General features: G+C 45.6%; 1 protein-coding gene across 1 annotated transcript in view; it reads left to right on the top strand.

Annotated features, from left to right (window-relative positions):
• The window catches only part of NHS (NHS actin remodeling regulator), a 384,170-nt gene extending 362,612 nt beyond the window's left edge, over positions 1–21,558 (top strand). The window contains exons 7-9 of the mRNA XM_033948686.1: positions 1,847–4,780; positions 13,638–13,764; positions 20,382–21,558. Of these exons, the coding sequence (XP_033804577.1) occupies positions 1,847–4,780; positions 13,638–13,764; positions 20,382–20,952 (3,632 nt within the window). The 3' untranslated portion in view covers positions 20,953–21,558. The remainder of the gene's footprint in view (positions 1–1,846; positions 4,781–13,637; positions 13,765–20,381) is intronic.
• Positions 21,559–23,555: the final 1,997 nt, after the last annotated feature.

Here is a 23,555-nt window from a genome sequence, read left to right as displayed (position 1 = left end):
AATTTTGGCTTGCACACCCTCATAGACTGTGGCATGTTTTTAAGAACACATATTTTTTTCAGCGACAGACTTTATAAGTATATTGCTTATTTTATTTTTTAGAGGATCGTGAGATTGCCATTAGAGTAAATAACTCTATTATAGCCCCATTCTTCATTGATCCTCATTATTTTTTATATGATTATGTCTTTTGTTATTTATTCTTTAATTCAATAAACATTATCTTTATATTGCATTCTTATATTCTTAGTTTAGCGGAGACTTAGCTTATAGTAAAGCAACACCCCTCCCGACGCAAATCACGTTTCCCAACAAGCTGCAATGTAGAATTGATCAATTTAAGTCTGTCAAGTTATCAGAATCAATCCAACATAGTTGATTCTGATAACTTGACGGACTATAATTGATCAATTCTACATTGCAGCTTGTTGGGAAACGTGATTTGCGTCGGGAGGGGTGGTGCTTTACTATAAGCTAAGTCACCGCTAAACTAAGAACTTACATGCACGACAGAAGAGCGGGACTTGGGTGTGATTGTGTGCGTTGATCTTAAGGTGGCCATACAGATTGAAAAGGTGACGGCGAAAGCTAGAAGGACGCTAGGTTGCATAGGGAGAGGTATGGCCAGTGGGAAAAAGGAGGTATTGATGCCTCTGTAAAAGACTCTGGTGAGGCCTCATTTAGAATATTGTGTACAAGTCTGGAGGCCGCACCTTCAAAAATATATAAAAAGGATGGAGTCGGTCCAGAGGAAGGCTACTAAAATGGTATGTGGTCTTTATCATAAGGCAAATCGGGACAGACTTAAAGATCTCAATCTGTATGCTTTGGAGGCAAGGCAGGAGAGGGAAGATATGATAGAGATGTTTAAATACCTACGTAATGTAAATGCGCAGGAGTCGAGTCTCTTTTATTTGAAAGGAAACTCTGCAATGAGAGGACATAGGATGAAGTTAAGATGTGATAAGCTCCAGAGTAATCTGAGGAAATACTTTTTTACAGAAAGGGTAGTAGATGCATGGAACAGTCTCCCAGAAGAGGTGGTGGAGACAGAGACTGTGTCTGAATTCAAAAGGGCCTGGGATAGGCAGGTGGGATCTCTCGGAGAGAGAAAGAGATAATGGTTACTGCGGATGGGCAGCTCTATGACCTCACAATGCAGGTGTAAAGAGCCTTAGCCTATAGGAAGAAGAGATGCAAATGTTAAAGAGCCTTAGCCAATAGGGAGAGGAGGAGATAGTGGATGCTCTGGATGGGCCATTTGGCCTTTATCTGCAATCATGTTACAATGCTTCTATAACCATAAAGTTCTATGACATCACATTGCACGTGTAGAGAGCCTTAGCCAGTAGGGAGAGGAGGAGAATAGTGGATGATGCAGATGGGCAGACTGGATGAGCCATTTATCTGCCAACATGTTTCTATATACTAAGAATATAAGAATGCAATACAAAGATAATATTTATTGAAGAGTAAATAACAAAGGATGTAATTATATAAAAAAAATAATGAGGATCAATGAAGAATGGGGCTTTAACAGCGTTATGTACTCTAAGGGCAATCTGACGATCCTCTAAAACATAAAATAAGCAATATACTTCCAAAGTCTGTCACTGAAAAACATATGTGTTCTTAAAGGCTTTAGATATAATATATGAGATGGTATTTCAATTCAGGTAGCCTTATTACGTACAGTAGAGTTTTCATGTAGAACTGACATAGCCAAAATATGTTTTGCAGTACCAGAACTTAGCACTGGATTTAGTTGCGAATGGACCTGTGCTGGTAATGATAGGTTTGGCTGGAATTGTGAAAGTCTTCTCAGGTGCTTTCATTTCTGCCACAGATTCCGATGAGTCACCTGTAACGAGAGAACGAAATGTGATAGTTCACGCCGATCCCGAGTTTTCCGACTCTGCTGGCAGAAGATCTGGTACCAGAGACTCTGAGTGCCAAACCGAGGAGACCCTCATAGCTGCTCCATCTAGGAGAAGAATCCGATCCCAGCGAGGCCAGGGCGCAATCATCTCCCTCTCTCATTCAGCCAGCAACATTGCAGATTTGACAGAGCGCGGTGACCCCATGTTTACTACCGCGGCGACCGGCCGCATTCGATCACGCAGTCTTCCCCGAGAAGGTGCTAGAGTCAGTGACATTGGTCACAGTCTTGGTGCTAAAACATCTACGTATGAACCAGAACTCTTTTTGCCAAGCACAGAGAAAGGCGAGGACACCGTTGCCAACCAGGGTTCACATGATCACCAGCCGGTAGGTTTAACCTTTTCTAAGCACCTATACAGCCCACCACACACCTTGAGCGAAAGAGGCAGGTCAAGGCTATCGAGGATGGCCGATTCTGGAAGCTGCGAGATTTCCTCAAACTCGGATACTTTTGGAAGTCCTCCCCACTCAATTTCCTCTACGGGAGTCCTTTTGAGCAGCCACATGGATCCAAAAGACGACCATCAATCCTCTAGCGGTAACTGGAGCGGAAGTAGCTCAACCTGTCCGTCTCAGACGTCAGAGACTATTCCACCCGCTGCCTCCCCCCCTCTCACGGGCTCCTCACACTGTGACTCAGAGTTATCTTTGAACACTGTTCCCCACATGAATGAAGAGTCCAGCGTCTTCGCCACAGAGCAGTATGACAGTGAACAAATGGAGAAGGTCAGAGGTCACGGGGTCTTCACCTCTACAGTAGCAGATTTATTTGATGATCCCAATAGTAACACAAGTGATAGTGAATGGAACTACCTTCACCATCGCCATGATGCGTCGTGCCGTCAGGATTTCAGCCCTGAATGTTCAAAGGCTGATAGCTTGGGTTGTCCAAGTTTTACTAGTATGGCCACTTACGATAGTTTTCTGGAAAAGAGCCCGTCTGAGAAAGCAGATACTGGCTCTCACTTTTCCGTGGACACTGAAGGATATTATACCTCCATGCACTTTGACTGTGGTCTTAATGGTAATAAAAGTTATATATGTAACTATGCAGCCGTAGGATCTGAAGGTGGCCAAAATCCAGATATGGCTTCTAGTCTTACCGACTGCATTTGGCAGGATTTCCTAAACAATAGAAAGCAGGGAAGACAAAGTATCTCTTTTAGAAAACCAAAGGCAAAGCCAACCCCACCAAAACGAAGTTCATCTTTGAGGAAATCTGAAAGGCGTGCAGATGTTCCCGAGAAGAAAGAACCAAAGATAAGCAGTGTGCAGCACGCGCTTCAAATTTCCAGGGAAATGAAGCTGCCACTTGAATTTTCAAATGCACCTTCAAGTGTGGAAAACTCTAGTCAAGAACTGTCCTGGGTTAACCAGTGCAGTGGCGATTTGAGGGACCTCCAGCTTAAAGACGAAGGTGCTGAACAAACTCACTATGCAGATCTCTGGCTTCTCAATGACTTGAAATCCAATGATCCCTATAGGTCACTGTCAAACTCAAGCACTGCTACGGGTAATACAGTCATAGAATGCGCCAAGTCTCCCGAAAGTTCTGAATCGCAAACTTCGCAGTCTGGATCCAGAGCCACCACCCCCTCCCTTCCGTCGGTTGAGAATGAGTTCAAGTTGACCTCCCCGGATAAAATGGCTGGCTTAGCCTCACCGTCCAGTGGGTATTCTAGTCAATCAGAAACGCCCACCTCATCGTTTCCAATAGCTTTCTTTTCTGGGCCCTTATCTCCAGGGGGCAGCAAGAGAAAACCAAAAGTTCCAGAAAGGAAGTCTTCACTCCAGCAGTCCTCTTTAAAGCCTGGGAATGTATTGTTGAGTGAAGATCTAGAACTTCCAGTGATACCTCCTACCCATCTTGACCTAAGTGCTCTTCAGAATGATGGGATTAGACCGTTTCCTCAGAGATCCCAGTTGCATGTTCTCAATCACACTAAACAGAACGTAGTCGGGGATGCGAATAACGCTAAGCCCCCTCCAATCCTTGCCATCACACCTTCAGTTCTGAAATCAGTTCACCTCCGATCAGTCATCAAACATGAGGACACAAAGCGAAAAGAGAATGGCCTAGAGGGTCTCCTAGCACAAGAATCCATGCTAACAGCAGATGCCTTTCCTCCAAGCAAAATGAAGCTGCCTGTGGCTAACAGACCACTATCACGCCACTACTCCATAGAAGATGACGTGCTACCCTACGTTGACTCGTTACCATTTGAAATAAGCCCTGATAGTGATTTTTCAGAAGATAGCTCTGTTTTCAGTGGAAAAAATACATACAACCAAGAAACCATTATCCCGGCCAATAAGGTTATTTTAGAAACGAAAATGGTAAAAGACCAAATAACGACACGTGACGAACTCCTTCAGGAAACAGTATTTAAGGGAAGCTCTGATATTTTTATGGAGGGGCCACAAAAAGACTTGGATGCTGCAAGTGATTTGGACATCGAGTTATCGCGTACCACATCAGGACCAAATGAGGTCCCCAGAACTGTGCAAGTTTTTCAACAGTTTCCTGTGGATCCTGCACAGCTACCGGAACCAGAACCGATAGGCAGAGACCCGACCCAGCCGGATTCACTGGAGCGTGTATCGGAACCTCCCGATCAGCCGAAAAGCCAGCTTGACTTGAGCGACCGAGACGAAGAAGTGCCTGGGAATATTGTCAAATCTGAATCCGAGCCCTCGACTGTAAATTCACTCAGTGAAAACTGTTCCACGCAGGACCATTACATTGCATCAGGTATTCCAACCAAAAGTGCCTCTGCCGATAGCAGGGCAGAAGAAACGCAGGAAATGGAGGACAGTGTAGATGAGGCTTCTTGGAAAGGTAAGTTCTCAGCTGCCACTTCGGTGCAGTGTGAGTCCATAATCATTAAGCAATGCAATGAACTGAAACATAACTTATGTGTATAGTATCAGTGGCGTAATGAGGGTGGGGCGCGCCCAGGGCGGCTGTGCCCCTCCCCTATCCTCTTCTCCACCCCTCCCCCCCACAAGCTCCTTTCCCATCCCCTCCTGCCACGTGCACGCTGCTTCCCTTCCCCCATACCTCTGTAATGTTCCTAGCACGAGCAGCAACCCCATCCCAAGCTGCTGTCGCGCCAGCGTCGACTCTTCTTCTGATGTCAATTCCTAGGCATGGGTCCAGGAAGTGATGTCAGAGGAAGAGCCGACGCTGCTCGCACCAGAAACGTTAAAAGAAGTGCGGGGGAATGAAAGCGGCGCACACGGGCAGCAGTGGGGGGGGGGGGCGCGAGGAATGAGCGTGGGGCAGAGAGGAGGACGGATGCCTGCACAGGCATCCGTCCTCCTCTCTGCCCCACGCTCATTCCTCGCCCCACCCCCCAGTGCTGCCTGGGCCCTCACTAAAACAGCGCCGGGGCAAACCACCTGCCCCACCCCCCCATTTCCTATGCCACTGTATAGTATTGTGTTGATTGGCCGGAGATCATCCGGGTAAGAAGGGGCCGGGTTTGGAGTGGGGTAAAAATGATTCATTCGCTACACCAGTGAGTCACAAACTTTCTCAAGCCGCAAGGATGTGATGACGTCGCGCGCATGTGTGATGTCATCACGTCGACCTTCACGCTTGCGCGGAGGCCCTCCATATGGGACCCTGAGCTTGCTAAACCTGAAATTGATACGCCAGTGGGGGGGGGGGAGGGTACGGAGAGGAAGCGCTGGCACCAGCTGACTGCCTACAGACCTGCCTCTCGCTGCGAGAGGCTTCTGTAGGTAGTCAGCCGGTGCCTCTCTTCCTTGCTGGCTTCTCATGGCACACCCGGAATCTCACCGCGGCACACACTTTGCGATACACTGAGCTAAACAGATAGCGCTGACACCATGACTACATTCTCTATACATTCAATGCTGCTATCTGTAAGGGATATGTATTCAGTTGAAATGACGTGGCAAATTTCCCGTAATAGTTTCATGTCATTTTTACCCCCACGTCCCAAAATATGGGGTTTTTTAACTTGTGCCATCACTATGTGCAGTAATATGCAATAGTGTGCAAAAGTGTGTCGTATTACTCACTAGTGCACACTGTCACTCAGTAGTGTGTGCCTTATTACTCACTAGCATAATCCAGTCTATTCTCTGTATTATCATCTCATATAAAAACGGTGTCAGGTCAAAAGCGCGCCGGGACAAAGGCTCCCAGACAATTGAGCGCAGCGCGGAAGCGCATGCCGCTCAAAATTACTGTTTTTAGGGCTCCGACGGGGGGGCGGCCCCACTTTACTTAATAGACATCGCGCCGCGTTGTGGGGGCGTTGTGAGGGGGTTGTAACCCCCCACATTTTAATAAAAACTTCACTTTTTCCCTGTTTTTAGGGAAAAAGTTACGTTTAGAGTAAAATGTGGAGGGTTACAACCCCCCATAACGCCGGCGCGATGTCTATTAAGTAAAGTGGGGGGGGTTCCCCAACAAAAACCCCCGTCGGAGCCCCTAAAAACTGTCATTTTCTTCGGCGTGCGCCTCCGTCTTGCGCTCAGTTGTCGGCGCGCGCCTTTGTCTTTCGCGCCGTTGTCTATGAACCTATAAAAACATAAGAATTGTCATACTAGGACAGACCGAAGGTCCATCAAGCCCAGTATCCTGTTTCCAACAGTGTCAAACCCAGGTCCCAAGTACTTGGCAGAAATCCAAAGAGTAGCAACATTCCAAAGCTGAGATTGTGATGTCATAATGCCTCATTCCACCAATGTCTCAGAGGCAACCTCATCAGTGATGTCACAATGGCTTGATTGTCCTATACTTGGCTCACATAAGAACATAGGAATTGCTTTAGTGGGACAGACCGAAGGTCCATCAAGCCCAGTATCCTGTTTCCAACAGTGGCCAACCCAGGTCCCAAGTACTTGGCAGAAATCCAAAGAGTAGCAACATTCCAGAGCTGAGATTGTGATGTCATAAAGCCTCATTCCTCCAATGCCTAAGAGCCAACCTCAGCAGTGATGTCACAATGGCTTGATTGTCCTATATTTGGCTCACATAAGAACATAAGAGTTGCCATATTAGGACTGAACAAAGATCCATCCAGCCCAGTATCCTGTTTCCAACAGTGGCCAATCCAAGTTCCTAGCTACAGTAGTAGCAAAACAGATTCTATGCTGCTTATCCTAGGAATAGGCAGTGAATTTCCCCAAGCCATCTTAACAATGGCCTATGGACTTCTCTTTTAGGAAATCATCCAAGGCATTTTTAAACCCCGCTAAGCTAACTGATTTCACCACATTCTCTGGCAACGAATTCGAGAGTTTAATTGCATGTTGCATGAAGAAATATTTTCTCTGGTTTGTTTTAAATCTACTACTTAGTAGCTTCATCGCATGGCCCCTAGTCGTAGTATTTTTGGAAAGAGTATACAAGCACCTCACAGCCACCCCTTCCACTCCATTCAGTATTTTATAGTCTTCTTTCATATCACCCCTGAGCTGTCTCTTCTCCAAGCTGAAGAGGCCCAGATGCTTTAGCCTTTCCTTATAAGGAAGTCGTCCCATTCCTTTTATCATTTTTGTCGCCCTTCTCTGTACCTTTTCTAATTTCACTATATCTTTTTTTAGATACAGCAACCGGAATTACACACAGTATTTGAGGTGTGGCCGTACCATAGAGCGATCCAAGGGCATGATGACATTTTCCTCTTTGTTTTCCATTCCTTTCCTGATAATTCCTAACATTCTATTTGCTTTCTCAGCAGCTGCCGCACATTGAGCTGAGGGTTTCAACGTCTCCTCAACCCTGACGCCCAAATCCTTTTCCCGGGCAGTGACTCCCAACATAGAACCCAGCAACACGTAGCTATAGTTCGGATTCCTCTTTCCCACATGCGTCACTTTGCGCTTGCTCACTTGAAACGTCGTCTGCCATTTTGATGCCCAGTCTCCCAGTCTCATAAGGTCCTCTTGCAATATTTCACAATCCTCTTGCGATTGAACAACTTTGAACAACTTTATATCATCAGAAAATGTAACTATCTTACTGGATATTCCCATCTCTAGATCACTGATAAATATATATATAAAAAAAATAGCTGTCCCATTACAGACCCCTAGGGAACCCCACTATTTACCCTTCTCAATTGAGAATATTGACCATTTATTTTAAACCTACTCGCTGTTTTCTGTCTTTCAACCAGTTCTTAATCTATAAAAAGATATTACCTCCTATCCCATGACCTTCTAATTTCCTCAGTAGTCTTTCATGAGGTACTTTGTCAAATACCTCGTGACCGACTCGCCTTTATCCACATATTCATTCACCCCTTCAATGAAATGCAATAGATTGGTGAGGCAAGATTTCCCTTGACTAAATCCATGTTGGCTTTCTCTCATTAATTCATGCTTATGCATATGTTCTGTCATTTTGTTCTTTACAATAGTCTGTACCATCTTACCCGGCACCGACGTCAGACTCGCCATTCTATAATTTCCTGGATCACCACTGGAACCCTTTTTAAAAACTGGCATCACATTGGCCACCTTCCAATCTTCCAGTACTATGCTGGATTTTAAAGAAAAATTACTAACAATAGCTCTGCAAGTTCATTTTTCAATTTTATCAGCACTCTGAGATGTAAACCATCTGGTCCAGGCGATTTGCTACTGTTCAGTTTGTCAGTTTTACAGAGATTTGTTTGAGTTTCTCTGATTTATCAGAACTGAATACCATTTCTGGCACTGGTAACTCTCCCACATCTTCATTGGTGAAGACCAAAGCAAAGAATTCATTTAATCTTTCCTATATGGACTAGTCTTCCCTGAGAGCTCCCCTTTACCTCTCAGTCGTCTAGTGGTCCATCTGATTCTCTTCCTAGTTTCTTGCTTTTAATATACCGTATTTGCCGGCGTATAAGACGACTGGGCGTATAAGACGACCCCCCAACTTTTAGTTAAAATATAGAGTTTTGTTATATACTCGCCGTATAAGACTACCCCCTTCTTCCGCACACCTTCTCTACCGCCCCGGGTGCAGCACAGCCGGCCAGGTCCCCTTACTTTTGTGGCACTTCCCCAACCGACCGATAACAGCCCGGGTCCGACAAACCTCCTTGCCCTTAACCGCGAATCTAAATTACCTTCTGACTACCCCTTCTTCCGCACACCTTCTCTACCGCCCCGGGTGCAGCACAGCCGGCCAGGTCCCCTTACTTTTGTGGCACTTCCCCGACCGACCGACAACAGCCCCGGTCCGACAAACCTCCCTGCCCTTAACCGCGAATCTAAATTACCTTCTTACAGCTGCTGTAAGAAGGTAATTTAGATTCGCGGCTACAGGGCAGGGAGGATTGTCGGACCCGGGCTGTTATCGGTCGGTCGGGGAAGTGCCACAAAAGTAAGGGAACCTGGCCGGCTGTGCTGCAACCGGGGCGGGGCGGCCGCCCCTCTCCCTTGGTAGCCACTCGAACCGCGAGGCTATTCTCCTTCTCCTTATCTGCCCTGCCTGCAGCACAGAGCCGAACGGAAGTCTTTCCGACGTCAGCGCTGACGTCGGAGGGAGGGAGGGCTTTGTTTAAGCTTTGTTTAAGCCCTCCCTCCCCTACGACGTCAGCGCTGACGTCGGGAAGACTTCCGTTCGGCTCTGTGCTGCAAGCAGAGAAGGTAGGGAGAAGAAGAGCCGCGTACATCCAGAAGACTGAGCATCCAGCCCCGCAGGAGCCCCGCGACCCTCGGAGGCGTCCCCATGGGATCCCCGCGACCCTAGGGGGCGTCCCCATGGGATCCCCGTGACCCTAAGGGCGTCCCCGTGCAGCTCTCTAAACAGTACCCGGCATATAAGACGACCCCCGACTTTGGGGAGGATTTTAAGGTACTGAAAAGTCGTCTTATACGCCGGCAAATACGGTACCTAAAAATGTTTTTACTGTGTTTTTTGCTTCCGGCACAATCTTCTTTTCAAGGTCTCTCTTTGCCTTTGCTATTAGCGCCTTGCGTTTGACTTGACATTCCTTGTGCTGTTAAAATTATTTTTCAGTTGGATCCTTAGAAACATAGAAAATGACGGCAGAAAAGGGCCTTAGCCCATCAAGTCTGCCCATACCAATGACCCACCCCCTGACTTTACTCCCCTAGAGATCCCACGTGAATATCCCATTTTCTCTTAAAATCTGACACGCTGTTGGCCTCAATCACCTGCTGAGGTAGCTCGTTCCAATGATCGACCACTCTTTCGGTGAAGAAGTACTTCCTGGCATCACCATGAAACTTCCTTCCCCTGACTTTCAGCGAGTGACCTCTGGTGGTTGAGGGCCCTGTAAGACAGAAGATATCATCTTCCACCTCTATACGTCCCGTGATATACTTAAACGTCTCAATCATGTCTCCCCTCTCTCTTCATTCCTCCAGTGAGTACAGCTGTAATTTATTTAGCCTTTCTTCATACGTGAGATCCTTCTTCCATTTTCTGAAGAATTCTCTTTTGGCTCTAATAACTTTCTTCATCTCACTTGTAAACCACTCAGGCTGCCGTTTGGTTTTCTTCCTCCTTTTTTTAATACATGCAATATAGACTCAGCAAATAAAGTCTTCAGATAATAAATGGAATAAAGAGAAATGCATTCCAGAAGATGGTGATGGCATGATATCAGGGGTCATTCCTAAAGCAGCTTTACAGCAAAACGTGATTCATGTCAGCGGAGTAGTCCCCGACCGACTTGGATTTTTTTGAAACTTATTTGCAAGCTAAATCTATATGAATTAAGCTGAATTCTATTGAAAGCTATTTATGAAATTAGAAAAATTATAATGTTATATAAAAATAAATTTGGGGCCAATGACGATTTGACGTGCAAATCCTGGGCGGCAATGAAATATTGAGGTGTTTGTGGTGATATCACCGAGGTTCCATTTATATTTTGAAAACTTTCAGGGTCTTTTACTAAGGTGCGCTAAGGGGGTCTCAAAGTCCCTCCTTGAGGGCCGCCATCCAGTCGGGTTTTCAGGATTTCCCCAATGAATATGCATGAGATCTATGTGCACGCACTGCTTTTAATGCATATTCATTGGGGAAATCCTGAAATCCCGACTGGATTCCGACCCTTGAGGACTGGAGTTGCCCACCTCTGGGCTAGATCAGGTGTCTCAGAGTCCCTCTTTGAGGGCCGCCATCCAGTCGGGTTTTCAGGATTTCCCCAATGAATACGCATGAGATCTATGTGCACGCACTGCTTTCAATGCATATTCATTGGGGAAATCCTGAAAACCCGGCTGGATGGCGGCCCTCGAGGAGGGACTTTGAGATCCCTGATTTAGCGGGTGCTAATCTTTAGCGCCTTAGTAAAAGACCCTATTTATTTGCCAAGTGTATATGAGATGATAATACAGAGAACATCCTGGATGATGCTATTGGCGATCTCGGTATAAAGATTAATATAATTTCAAATGAGCTAGTGATTGACATGTTATTATTCACTAGTACAGTGTCTTTCAAACATTTTTTCGCTCCGACATACTAAATGGGGCAAATGTTTTTCGTGGCATATTATAATTGAAATTATAAAACTGCAAAACCAGCAAAAAATTTAATTTAAGAGTTATTTATTTAAAGTTCTTTAAGTTATGTATGGGTAATTGTAACAACAGTGAAACTAAAGTAGATAGAATAGAATTGCTCTTCCCTCCTTCCCTCCCCTGCCCCTCCCCCAACCCATAGCCAAGGTTCTCTCCCCTCTCCAGGCCCTTTAATCTCCCTCCCAACCCCATGATTCCCCAGACCAACTGAGGTATCTGATGGTCTAGCGGAAGTCTTTGTGGCAGGAGCGTGGCCCTCTCGCTGCTGCCTCCTAAAATGCCTGCCGTGACCTCTCGTGGCAGCTCGTTGTACCACGGGACATGCCATGAGCCGCTGCCAGAGGCTGCGGTAGCTAGTTTAGAAGGCAGCCGTGAGGAGGCAGGAGCAAAAGGGCCGCACTCCTGCCACAAAGACCCCCGCTGGACCCACCAGGTACCTCAGTAGGCCCGGGGGATCACGGGTTTGGGAGGGAGATTAGCGGGCCAGAGCCTGGAGAGATGCAGTCCCAGGCAAGAAGAGACGCAGGCTGCCGACCCCTGTCTTAGGGCTACAGTCAGGAAATGGTACTCAAAAAACAGCACTGAAAAAGCTCTGCGTAGACCGCTGTGCTACATACGGTGCTCCAAGTTGCATGGCATTTATAGAATAGCGCTTGGAGCCAATTTCCACCCCAAACTTTGACCGTGTGCAATTGAGCGCAGATCCCCAGAATTCAGTAATACTGTATGCATCTTTAGTGAATGCCCCCACCCGTCCATGCCCCTCTTATAGTCACAGCCATTTTTTTGAGTTGTGCGCTATAAGATTTGCACGCAAATGTTTAGCAAGACATGCACCCAAATCTAAAATGTTGCCAATTGTCAATACCTGATCGTTAGCATCTAATTTTTGGCGGTAATTGGCTCGTTAGCCAGTTTGGTTGCATGTGCTTCGCAAAATCATGTACATTGTTGGAAAAGTAAAAAAAACTCGGATATGGTGAAAACCACCAATAGTGAACAAAACACTTTCACCAAGATGGAATAAATAATGGTATGACAGTAATAGAACACAAGCAGAGACCAGTCTTGACGGAGGAAAATGCCTCAGACAGGGGCCCGCCCACCTCCACAATGGTGGAATAGCGGTGTTCGAGCGGTCACTTCACTGGAACAAAACCTCCTGTTTAGATGGTCCAAGCAGTGTGTTTGATAATTGCTTTGAAAATTGAGTGAAATAGAAGAAGATAACTTAACTTTCTTCCTTAAGGATCGGTACACCAACGGTGGCCAGCGTTTCACTATCAAGCTGCCTCAGGGTGTAAACAAGTCCGATCACACTCTCATCCGGACGCCGATCGCGTCTCAACGATCCAAAGAGGTTTTGTGCCAGTGAAGTGACCGCCCGAACACCGCTATTCCACCATTGTGGATGGGCGGGCCCCTGTCCGAGGCATTTTCCTCCGTCAAGACTGGTCTCTGCTTGTGTTCTATTACTCCACATTGGTAACAAAATTCATGGAGAGTGATCAAAATAAAGTTTATAAAAATACTCAGAGATGTGGAACTCTGTAAGGAAGGCTTGAATACCTCCCTTGGGTGAAGAGTTCACCTTCCAGCCATTGTTGTTTTATAAAAACTTTGATCACTCACTCCACAGAATATTGCTTGATTCAGTCTCAAAAAACTTTCATAATAAAGATTTTTAACGTATTTGAGAGTCACTGTGTGTTGTACTATGTGCTGAAATAACACTTAGCTTAAGCAGGACTTGGGGGGGTCCCAACGTGGTCCCGTTTCGTTCCCTGCGTCAGGGGACCCGAGTAGTATAATTCAGACAGGTTCCTGATGAGATGCTGTTGAAAAATTGCTCTCGTGACTATCAAAATGATTCTCTGCTGGAAAACAGTTGTTTAATTCAAAAACCGCCATATCATAGCCTATTTCTGACCTCAGGTCTGTAATTATTATCCCTGAATCTTACAGCAAATTTGTGTTCCAGTATTGTCATACCATTATTTATTCCATCTTGGTGAAAGTGTTTTGTTTACCATTGATGAAAAGTAAACCATTTTCAGAGACTAGTCTTGTCTAAGGAACTCTTATCTTCCTTCGCCTTATGAAAAGCATCGAGATTGGTCTGTTAAAGTATAATGTCTTCATCTTACACGGCCACTTTCTGTTTGAAGAATATTCTCAGAGCGACGATTCTTTGGTTTCTCCATTGAGTGAAGAGTCTCAGGCCGAGACAGATGACGCCTTTGTGTCTCCCAACAAACCCCGCACCACGGAAGATCTATTTGCTGTCATCCATAGGTGAGATAAACTCTCGACCCACTGTATACGTGTTGCTGTTTCGGATTACAAATCTCTGAAGGGGGGGGGGTCTTGCTGGAGATAGACCTCCAGATGGGAGAAGAGACTGAACCAGTTAACTGTTGTCTCCAAAAATTAAGAGGGGCAAACAGGCACGTTTGAATTTCCAACATAAATTAGTCAGCATTGCTCATAGAAACAGAAACATTTAAAAAAAAAAAAAACAAAGGCAGATGACGATAATCTGACCAATATTCAGACCACAAGAGATAGCCGGTGGTCTCCTGCGGTCTGTGGCATAACCAGAAACTCGATGCTGGCAACATATCCAGTGACCGGCATTGAATTTCCAGCTGGCCGAGACATAGTCGGCGAAGCCGATATTCATCAACTGGCCGTCTAAGTCCTAGTGGCCAAAGATAGACCTGCTTTGTAGCTGAGTCTGTCAGGCCGCTAAACTTATCTGGCTAGATGCTGAATATCGGTGGTGACTGGCTAAGGAACTCAATTTCAAAACAGAAAAATGTCCAAAAAGTGGCTTAAAGGGGAAGATGGACGTTTTTCTTGCCAAACCCTTCCAATCCGCTATTTTCGAAACCTTTCATCTCTCCACCTTGATTCCAGTGCCTTTCCCTACCAGCACAACTGGCGATCCCACAGCTTGTCCTCCTCCTTCTCTCTGCTCCAGGGCTGACTGCTGTCTGCCTTACTCCTGCAGCTCCTAACTACCCCTTTCTCTTTTCAGGTCCAGTTTGCTCCTAGCCCTCTGCTTCAATGTGATGTAATTCTTGATCTTCACCTCTCCCCTCAAGGGCTGGGCCTGTTCCTGCATCTTTATTTTCTGCTACTGTGGTCCTGCAGCTTCTCTCATCAACAGCTCTCTGCTTTGTGGCCTGCTAGGTCATCGTCTCTCGCACTGCTCCTTCAGTGGTCCTTTTGCCTTATCTCTGCTTCTGGTTGGTTCCTGCAGTTTGCCAACACAGTGTCCGCAGCAAACCTCACCCCCCCCCCCCTGCTTTTCCTCTCCCACCGCATTGGTCTGTCATCCTTTATCTGTGGCCTTCAATCCTTAATCCTACTCCTCTGCCCTCCAACCTAGCCAGCAGATTCAAGTTTATTCATAGCTTGATATACCGGCCATCACAGGGGTTTAAGAAAGGATTGGACAATTTCCTGCTGGAAAAGGGGATAGAGGGGTATAGATAGAGGATTACTGCACAGGTCCTGGACCTGTTGGGCCGCCGCGTGAGCGGACTGCTGGGCATGATGGACCTCAGGTCTATCCCAGCGGAGGCATTTCTTATGTTCTTATGTTATCTGGTCGGTTTACAATAATAGGAATTATTTTTTTAAAAATAAAATATTTAAAATTACATAAAAAGAATAAAAATTAAAATAAGAGTAGGGGGAATGGGGCCAAGACAAGGACGTAATTTGGACGGGTGGGAGAACAAGAGGAGAGAGAGGGAAGGGAGGATTTTAATTACATTGTATAAAATAAAAGGAAGGAAAGAGGGGAGGGATAAAACCAGAAGGTAAGGGGGATGGCGCTTCTTAAAAGCGATTCTCCGTTTATTGTTTTTTCATTTTCCCTTATTTTGGGTTCTCAATTGGGATTTTGATAGATGTCTTTAAATAGAAATGTTTTAAGGTGTGTTTTGAACTTGTTTAGTGAATTTTCAGAGCAGAGGTATGGTGGCATTGCGTTCCAAAGCGAAGGCGCAACTGCGGAATATAAATGGTGTTTTTAGTATAGTATAAATCCTTGATTGTGGGGACTGTCAATAAGTTCTGATTAGTAGATCTAAGGGCCCTAGCCAGGGGTATGTGGGATGAGATATTTGTCTAGAAAGGCAGGTGGGAGGTTCTAATTTTGAAGACGAGAAGGAGGATCTTGTAAGTTGTTCTATGAGAGACTGGTAGCCAGTGAGACTCTCGAAGAAGCGGAGTAACGTGATCATATTTTTTGGCTTTGTAGATGACCGCGGTATTTCGAATTAGTTGCATTCGACGGGTTTCCTTTTGGGTTATTCCACGGTAGAGTGAGTTACAATAGTCTATGTGTGAGACGATTAGTGAATGAGGCGGGTTCTAAGACTGAAGTTATGGAACGAATTAAACTGTTTGCCTGTCTTGTCTGTTTAGATTGTAAGCTCTTTGGAGCAGGGGCTATCTTCTTTGTGACCCTGTACAGTGCTGCGTGCGTCTGGTAGCGCTATAAAAATAATTCATAGTAGTAGTAGTGTGGAGAGTTTCAGTCTTTGGGAAGCTGACTGAGCTTGTGATGTCATAATGCTTCATTTCACCAATAAGAGCCAACCTCATCAGTGATGTCACAATGGCTCAATTGTTCTATACTCCCCTCTGCCCTCCAACCCAGCCAGCAGATTAACCATTCCCCTTAACTGTATCCATGACATCCTGTTTTGTATGTTTAGATTGTAAGCTCTTTGGAGCAGGAACTGTCTTCTTTATGACTCTATACAGCATTGCGTACATCCGGTAGCGCTGTAGAAATAATTCGTAGTAGTAGTGTGAAGAGTTTCAGTCTTTGGGAAGAAGAGCTGAGCTTGTAATGTCATAATGCCTCATTCCACCAATAAGAGCCAACCTCATCAGTGATGTCACAATGGCTTGATTGTCCTGTACTCCCCTCTGCCCTCCAACCCAGCCAGCAGATTAACCGTTCCCCTTAACTGTATGCATGACATCCTGTTTGTCTTTGGGAAGCAGATCTGAGACTGTGATGTCATAATGCCACATTCCACCAATAAGAGCCAACCTCATCAGTGATGTCACAATGGCTCGACTGTCCTGTACTCCCCTCTGCCCTCCAACCCAGCCAGCTGATTAACCCTTCCCCTTAACTGTATCCATGACATCCTGTTTGTCTGTCTTGTCTGTTTAGATTGTAAGCTCTTTAGAGCAAGGACTGTTTTTGTCTTCTTTGTGACTCTGTGCAGTGCTGCGTACATCTGGTAGCGCTATAGAAATAATTAATAGTAGTTTGAGCAATTAATAGATTTGGCACAGCAGCGACTGCCTTATGACGAAATGAGCATGGTGTTTTTTTCAAAATCAGGGACAATTTAAAACATCACAAGGAACAAGCGTGTAAATTGTGCCTTTTGGTGTTACAAGACCTGTCAGCACTGGCTCAGACCCTTAGAATGATATCAGCTGGCAGAGGTGGCAGATACAGGTAACCACCTCTCCTCTGTCTGACTGGATGGGAGGAAGGAGGTACAGAAATAAACGGGCAATTGTGGGATAGGGGGGAAGGAGGTGAGAGAGAGAAGCTGCTTTTTATGAATAAGTTGCAAACATTTTACCCGCACTGAGGCAAAAGGGGAGAATTAGACAGGAGTGGGCACTCACCCTGAAGCAAATTTTTTGGGGCAGGAATATAGTAAGTGACAGCAGATAAAGACCCGAATGGCCCATCCAGTCTGCCCAGTTGTCACACTTATTATAAAGTACATTTGTGGTTAAATTGTCTTTTTTTCTATATATACACTTATCCCTCCTTATTCACAGGTGTTAGGGGCAGAGCCAGCTCGCAAATATGGAAAAATCACGAATAACTTTTAGGGCTTACTCTGATCCACCCCCCGCCACCCTCCTGCCTCCTGGACCTCTCCACACCTTACCTGGTAGTCTAGCGGTGAAGTGGGGCAGGAGCGATCTTCCTATGCTCCTGCCCCATGCACAAGACTACAGCAGGAACACACGGCAGCCATTTTTGTTGACAGCTCTGCGTAGTTTCTGGAGGAAAAGTCCATAGTCTGTTATTGAGAAAGACACAGGGGAAGCCACTGTTTGCCCTGGATCGGTAGCATGAAATGTGGCTACTCCTTGGGTTTTGGCCACGTACTAGTAATCTGAATTGGCCACCATGAGGACGGGTTACTGGGCTTGATGGACCATTGTCTATAGGTCCACTAGGTGTCACTACAGTGCTGCGAATACAAGTACCCTGTTGATTGATTTTCGTCCTTGGGCTTTCCTACGAGCCTCGTATACGCTAACAGTCTTTTTAAAGATTTTAAAGTTTGTATTCCCAGCACTGGACCTATAGACACACCCCTGAGGCAGGCCTCCACTCGGGGGCCAAAACACAGGCCGTGTCGGGTCATCGGCTGGATCTTTTCAATATAAGGACATTACGGTCATAGAACTCTTATACATGTGGTTTTATTCATGTGTTTCTGTATTTATTTTGAATTTATGAATTTAAAGATTGCTTGTCCCGAGGTTGAAGTGTTCTATCCCACGCCTCACTTTCATCTCTTCTTTTTCTGTACATGTCATGTGTCCTCTACAAGAATAAATTTCTTCTGAATCTTTCCTGCTCTTTTCCCATCTCTTAAATGTCTCCTGTAATCCCTATCGCCTAGCTGTGAAACATTCCATCTCCATCCTAGTGTTTAGTCTTGCTTTCCAGTCCCACAAATAGGATCCCGAGGGTTGCAATGACACAGAGAGCCACTAATAATAATAATAACTTTATTCTTCTATACCGCCACAATCTTGCGACTTCTAGGCGGTTTACAATCAAGAGTGCTGGACATTCAGCGAAATACAATAAGTAGATATTCAGAGGAAATACAGAGCTCAGAGACCTCAGGAGGCAATAATATAGAAATACAATTTGCTGAGCGAAAATGTAATATGTACATTTTAGTAGGTAATGGCCGACAGGACCTGTTGGGGATAACTACCCCTCTTATTCTTCACGTCCAAAACATGAGATATCCTTCTAAACCCTCCTATCCAAAAAGTTTGTAAGGGTACACATACCACCAGATGTGAAGAAATATCCCCTCATCCTCCTCATAGCGCCAGCATCTATTGGAGACCAAAGAGTTGTGCAATCTATGGGAAGTATAATACCACGGAGTAAGCACTTTATATGTGTTTTCCTGCACCCAAACCCCAAATTGAAGCTTTCTGTACTTCCCCCAGCTATCTGTTTCCATTCTTCAGTAGTCAATACAATCCCCAGGATCGCTTGGATTTTAGATTGTACCATTTCTACTCTGGTTTCCAAGCCCATCTAACTGAAGATATTAAAGTGTTATATTTTATCTGTTATAGTAAATGAGCTGGCTGAGCATGTAATACATATTAGAGAAGGTTAGGCCCCCATATATCTGGTTTCCCACTTCAACTTGGACTGTTCCACCAGGCCTACTCGGAGGGTACACGTGTTTAGCCACCCAACATTAAAGGCCTGCCGATTCAAGGGTTCATAGACAGTGGCACGCAAGACGCCAGCGCGCTGGCAATCCAGCGCCGACAGTTTGGCGCAAGACAGAAGTGCGTGGGGGAATAAGTAATTTTTAAAGAGGTCCGACGGGGGGTTTGGGGTGGCAACCCCCCCCCCCCCCACTTTATTGGTTATTGTTCGCGCTGCTGTTGGAGGGAGGTTCGGGGGGTTGGAAACCTCCATTATAGCGAAAACAGAACTTTTTCTGATTTTTTTCGGGAAAAGTTCCGTTTTCACTATAATGTGGGGGGTTTCACCCCCCCTCCCCCGCAACAGCAGCGCAAACACTAACCAATAAAGTGGGGGGGTTTCCACCCCAAACCCCTAGTCGGAGCTCTTTAAAAATTACTTTTCCCCCCGCGCGCTTCTGTCTTGCGCCGAATTGTCGGCGCTGGACTGTTGGCGCACTGGCGTCTGGCGCGCGATTATCCCATCACCGATTCAAGAGATATCTGGGCAGAACTCTTGCTTTCCAGGCTGCCCAACAGAACGGTTGGCTGGGTAACATTATTAAGCACGCCTCATCCTATCTTAACTTTAGAAAACTCGTTAAAACAAACCTGTTCAACCAAGTCGTAACCAAGAACTCTTAATGCCTTACCTTGTACGCTTCCTATATGTACTCGATGCCTCTACTCTGTGTCTCACTCTGACGTACTCCCACTCAACTTGTATCCGCCCTTCTCCACTTGTACTCGACGACGTCATTGTAATTATTTTCACTAATTGTCCAGCTCTTCTTGTTGTAAACCGCCTCGAACTACCATGGCTTTGGCGGTATATAAGAATAAAATTATTATTATTATCCACAACGAATATGCGTGAGAGAGATTTGCATGCCAAGAGGGAATCGCATATGCAGATCTATCTTGTATATTCTTTGTAGATATCCTGAAAACCTGACTGGCACCACCGACCCTGGGCCACCCACTACCCTTACACCAGCTTTGGTTTTACATTTCTATAGCGCTACCAGGCGCACGAAGCGCTGTGCATTGTACATGCGAGAGACGGTCCCTGCTCAGAAGAGCTTACAATCTAGTTATGACAGACACACAGAGGGGACTGCAGGTGGTAGGGGACCATTAAAGGAATGGTTGGGTCAGCGTTTAAAAACGCAGCTTCAAATGAGTGGACTTTCAGTCTGGATTTGAACGCCGCCAGAGGTGGAGCCTGAGGTAGCGAGCCAGGCAGGTTGTTCCGAGCAGGCAGCGCAGCAGGGTAGAAGGGACGGAGACGGGAGCTGGCGGTAGAGGAGAAGGGAACAGAGAGGAGGGACAAATGCGCAGTCAGTTGGAATTTCTTTACTGTTCATTGTTTATTCATTAAGGATTCATTTTTCTTACAGATCTAAAAGAAAAATCCTTGGAAGAAAAGAGTCCGGCGACACAGCTGCAAAGGCCAGATTAAGAGCTTTGCCAGGTAGCAGTCCAGGAACTCCAGTGAGCATTCAGAAATCTCCTGGTCTTATATACCGAAATGCCAAAAAGTCCAACACATCGAATGAAGAGTTCAAGCTGCTACTTTTGAAGAAAGGCAGTCGAACGGATTCTAGTTATCGAATGTCAGCCACTGAGATACTCAAGAGTCCTGTTATGGCTAAATCTCCCGGAGAGCTACTTGGCGATTCCTCTCCGAGCTCTACCGAGACCAGCCAGGCATCGGCGCTTACTGACGCTTTATCTCCCCTCTTCCCCTGTTCCCCTAGAGCTGGCATAGAGGGATTCTCTACCAAGAGCATCTCCATGTCGGCTTCTTCCCGGGTTGGACGCTCCCGGATTCCGCCAGCTGCCAGCAGCAGCCGTTACAGCGTCCGCTGCCGTCTGTACAATACACCCATGCAAGCAATCTCCGAAGGGGAAACCGAGAACTCAGATGGCAGCCCCCACGATGACCGATCCTCTCAAAGTTCAGCCTAGGTCACGCCAGAGCCCTTTGGCTTCAGGGACCGCCTGGAACGCGCAAACGTCGAAACTACTTGAGCTCCTGTGAACGGAAGCGATATTCACACACATACACCAAGCTGGTTGCAGAATCACAGGGCAGTAGGTTTGTGTTTAAAAAACACACTTGTGACTGTTTATTTCATGTTCCCTAAACTAGAAAGATTACACTGTTTCCTGAATTTATCTTTTCCGTTCCAGGTATCCCCCCCTCAACCTATTTGTCTTAAAGATTTCCTCAAGAATTTGACAAAGGCAAATGCTGTTTGATGTAGCCTATTTGAGACATATTAACCCCCGCTGTAGTGCTTCCCTAGAAGAGAAAGAGATGATATCTCCTGGGAATTGGTATTTTCGTACATTAAGATAAAATGATGCAAGATTTAAAAGAAATTAAGAAGCATATGTAAATACCATATTTTTGATAAATCCTGTACATAAAATTATCAGGAAAAGTGGGCCGATACGGCCGATGATTTTACGGCATCTTAAAAAAAAAAAAAAAAAAGTAATACTATGTTTTACAAAGCCGCTAGAGATACAAATATATAATTGTATTCTATGAATACCATTCTCATATCATGCCACACACATCCATGTCCACTTGGAGATTTATGATCAGAAATCATAGTTCAGTTTCTTTTTAAAAGAAAATTACAGTATAAATAGGGGACATCTGAGAATATTGAGTGCAAAGCGCTAAGTTCAAACTGATGAGTGCAGCTTTGGTCTGGTGGGAGATTATTGCTTTTCTACACAATTGCTGTCTTCTGGTAAAGAAAATATATTTTTACGCGGGGGAATTCATCAAGGTGCAGTAAAAGTTCACCTTGTACCGTATCTTGATTTTAGCGACCTGTGGGATCTCTCTAGAGAATGACATAGGGACAAATTTTTCCCTGTCCCCACGGGAACTCATTTTCCTGTCCCGTACCCGCAAATTATTTTCCTGTCCCTGCCCCATTCCTGCAAGCTCCGTCCTCAAATGCACAAGCCTCAAACACTTTAAAATCCTAAGTAGCAACATTCTAGAGCTCAGCTTGTGATGTCATAATGCCTCATTCCACCAATGCCTAAGCTCCGTCCTCATCCGCACAAGCCTCAAACACTTTAAAATCCTAAGTAGCAACATTCTAGAGCTCAGCTTGTGATGTCATAATGCCTCATTCCACCAATGCCTAAGCTCCGTCCTCAAATGCACAAGCCTCAAACACTTTAAAATCATGTGTTCAAGGCTTGTGCGGTTAAGACAGAGCTTACAGGAATGGGACAGGGACAGGGACAGTGACAAAACTCATGGGGACAGAATGGGAAAACTGAGTTCCTGCGGGGATGGGGAAAAATTTGTCCCTGAGCCATCTCACAAGCAGCTTTATTCTATGTGCCTGGGAATATTGGGCCACAAGACTGCATCTCAATGCTCCCGGGGTGCCGGAGAAGGGTACCTCTCTGGGCTTCATCCCCCACCCCCAATGATATATGCTCCACCCATCCCCTCACAGGGAGCCCTTGTCCCTTCAAAGGGCTATCCTGCTATTAGTGGACCAAGTCACTCCTGCCCAGTCCGGCACCACATCCAAAATGGCGCCCCCTAGTGATCATCTCACCTCGCTATCTCTAGAGATCATATTTCCATAGGAGTGGGGGGAGGGAGTTGAACTTGAGGGGAAAGGGTGGGCTTGTGTCAGGGGACCCAGGAGCACTGAAGCATTGAAATGTAGCTTTGTGACCCAATACTCACACGTGGTGATACTGTATAATTCCAGCAACAAGCTGATGCTATTTTACCATGCTTTGTGGACCCTAATATGACTTGTGCATCGCAGTAGGTTATTTGCTTAGTAATGAGATGTAAAACATATATTTGCATGTTTTTCATCTCTTTATTGCCTAATCCGCGGTATTTTATGTCAAACAGCGTTAGGGCCGCTTAAGTCACATTCAGGGTCAATAACCTGACTTAAGGCCCTAACACTACTTGTTAACTTCCCCTAAAATTTGCTACACACTTCCGCTGGGTTTTACTAAACCGCGGAAGAGCTTCTTATAGTGGGCCAGCGAGGTAAATGCTCTGATGCTCTTAGGAGTTGAACGAGCATTGACCTTACTGGCCCGCAGTTTGGTAAAAGGAGCCCTTGGTGTAGCTATAATGGTTTAGCACTGTGCATTTTTTTCAATGCATACAAAAATCTGAACTTGAGTCCTAATTCTGTAGCTTGGCAAAGACTCCGGGAAGGAAGAACTTTTTAGAAAAAGAAAGCTAAAATCAGCCAGAATGAGCAAGAAACACAGAAATATCCAAGTGCAGAAGATCCATATCTCAGAAGGCTTATAGCCATGGGTTAGCCAGTGCTCAGCCCTCAGTAAGGGGAATGGAACTGGGTTTTAAAAAAAAGTTTGGACAAGTTCCTGGAGGAAAAGTCCACAGTCTGCTATTGAGACAGACATGAGGGAAGCCACTGCTTGCCCTGGGATCGGTAGCATGGAATGTTGCTACTGTTTAGGATTCTGGAATCTTGCTATTTGAGATTCTGCATGGAATGTTGTTACTATTTGGGTTTTTTGTCAGGTACTTGTGA

The sequence above is a fragment of the Geotrypetes seraphini genome, chromosome 6 (assembly GCF_902459505.1).
Source record: "Geotrypetes seraphini chromosome 6, aGeoSer1.1, whole genome shotgun sequence".
NCBI lineage: Eukaryota > Metazoa > Chordata > Amphibia > Gymnophiona > Dermophiidae > Geotrypetes > Geotrypetes seraphini.
This window is presented reverse-complemented; position numbering and strand designations above follow the sequence as displayed.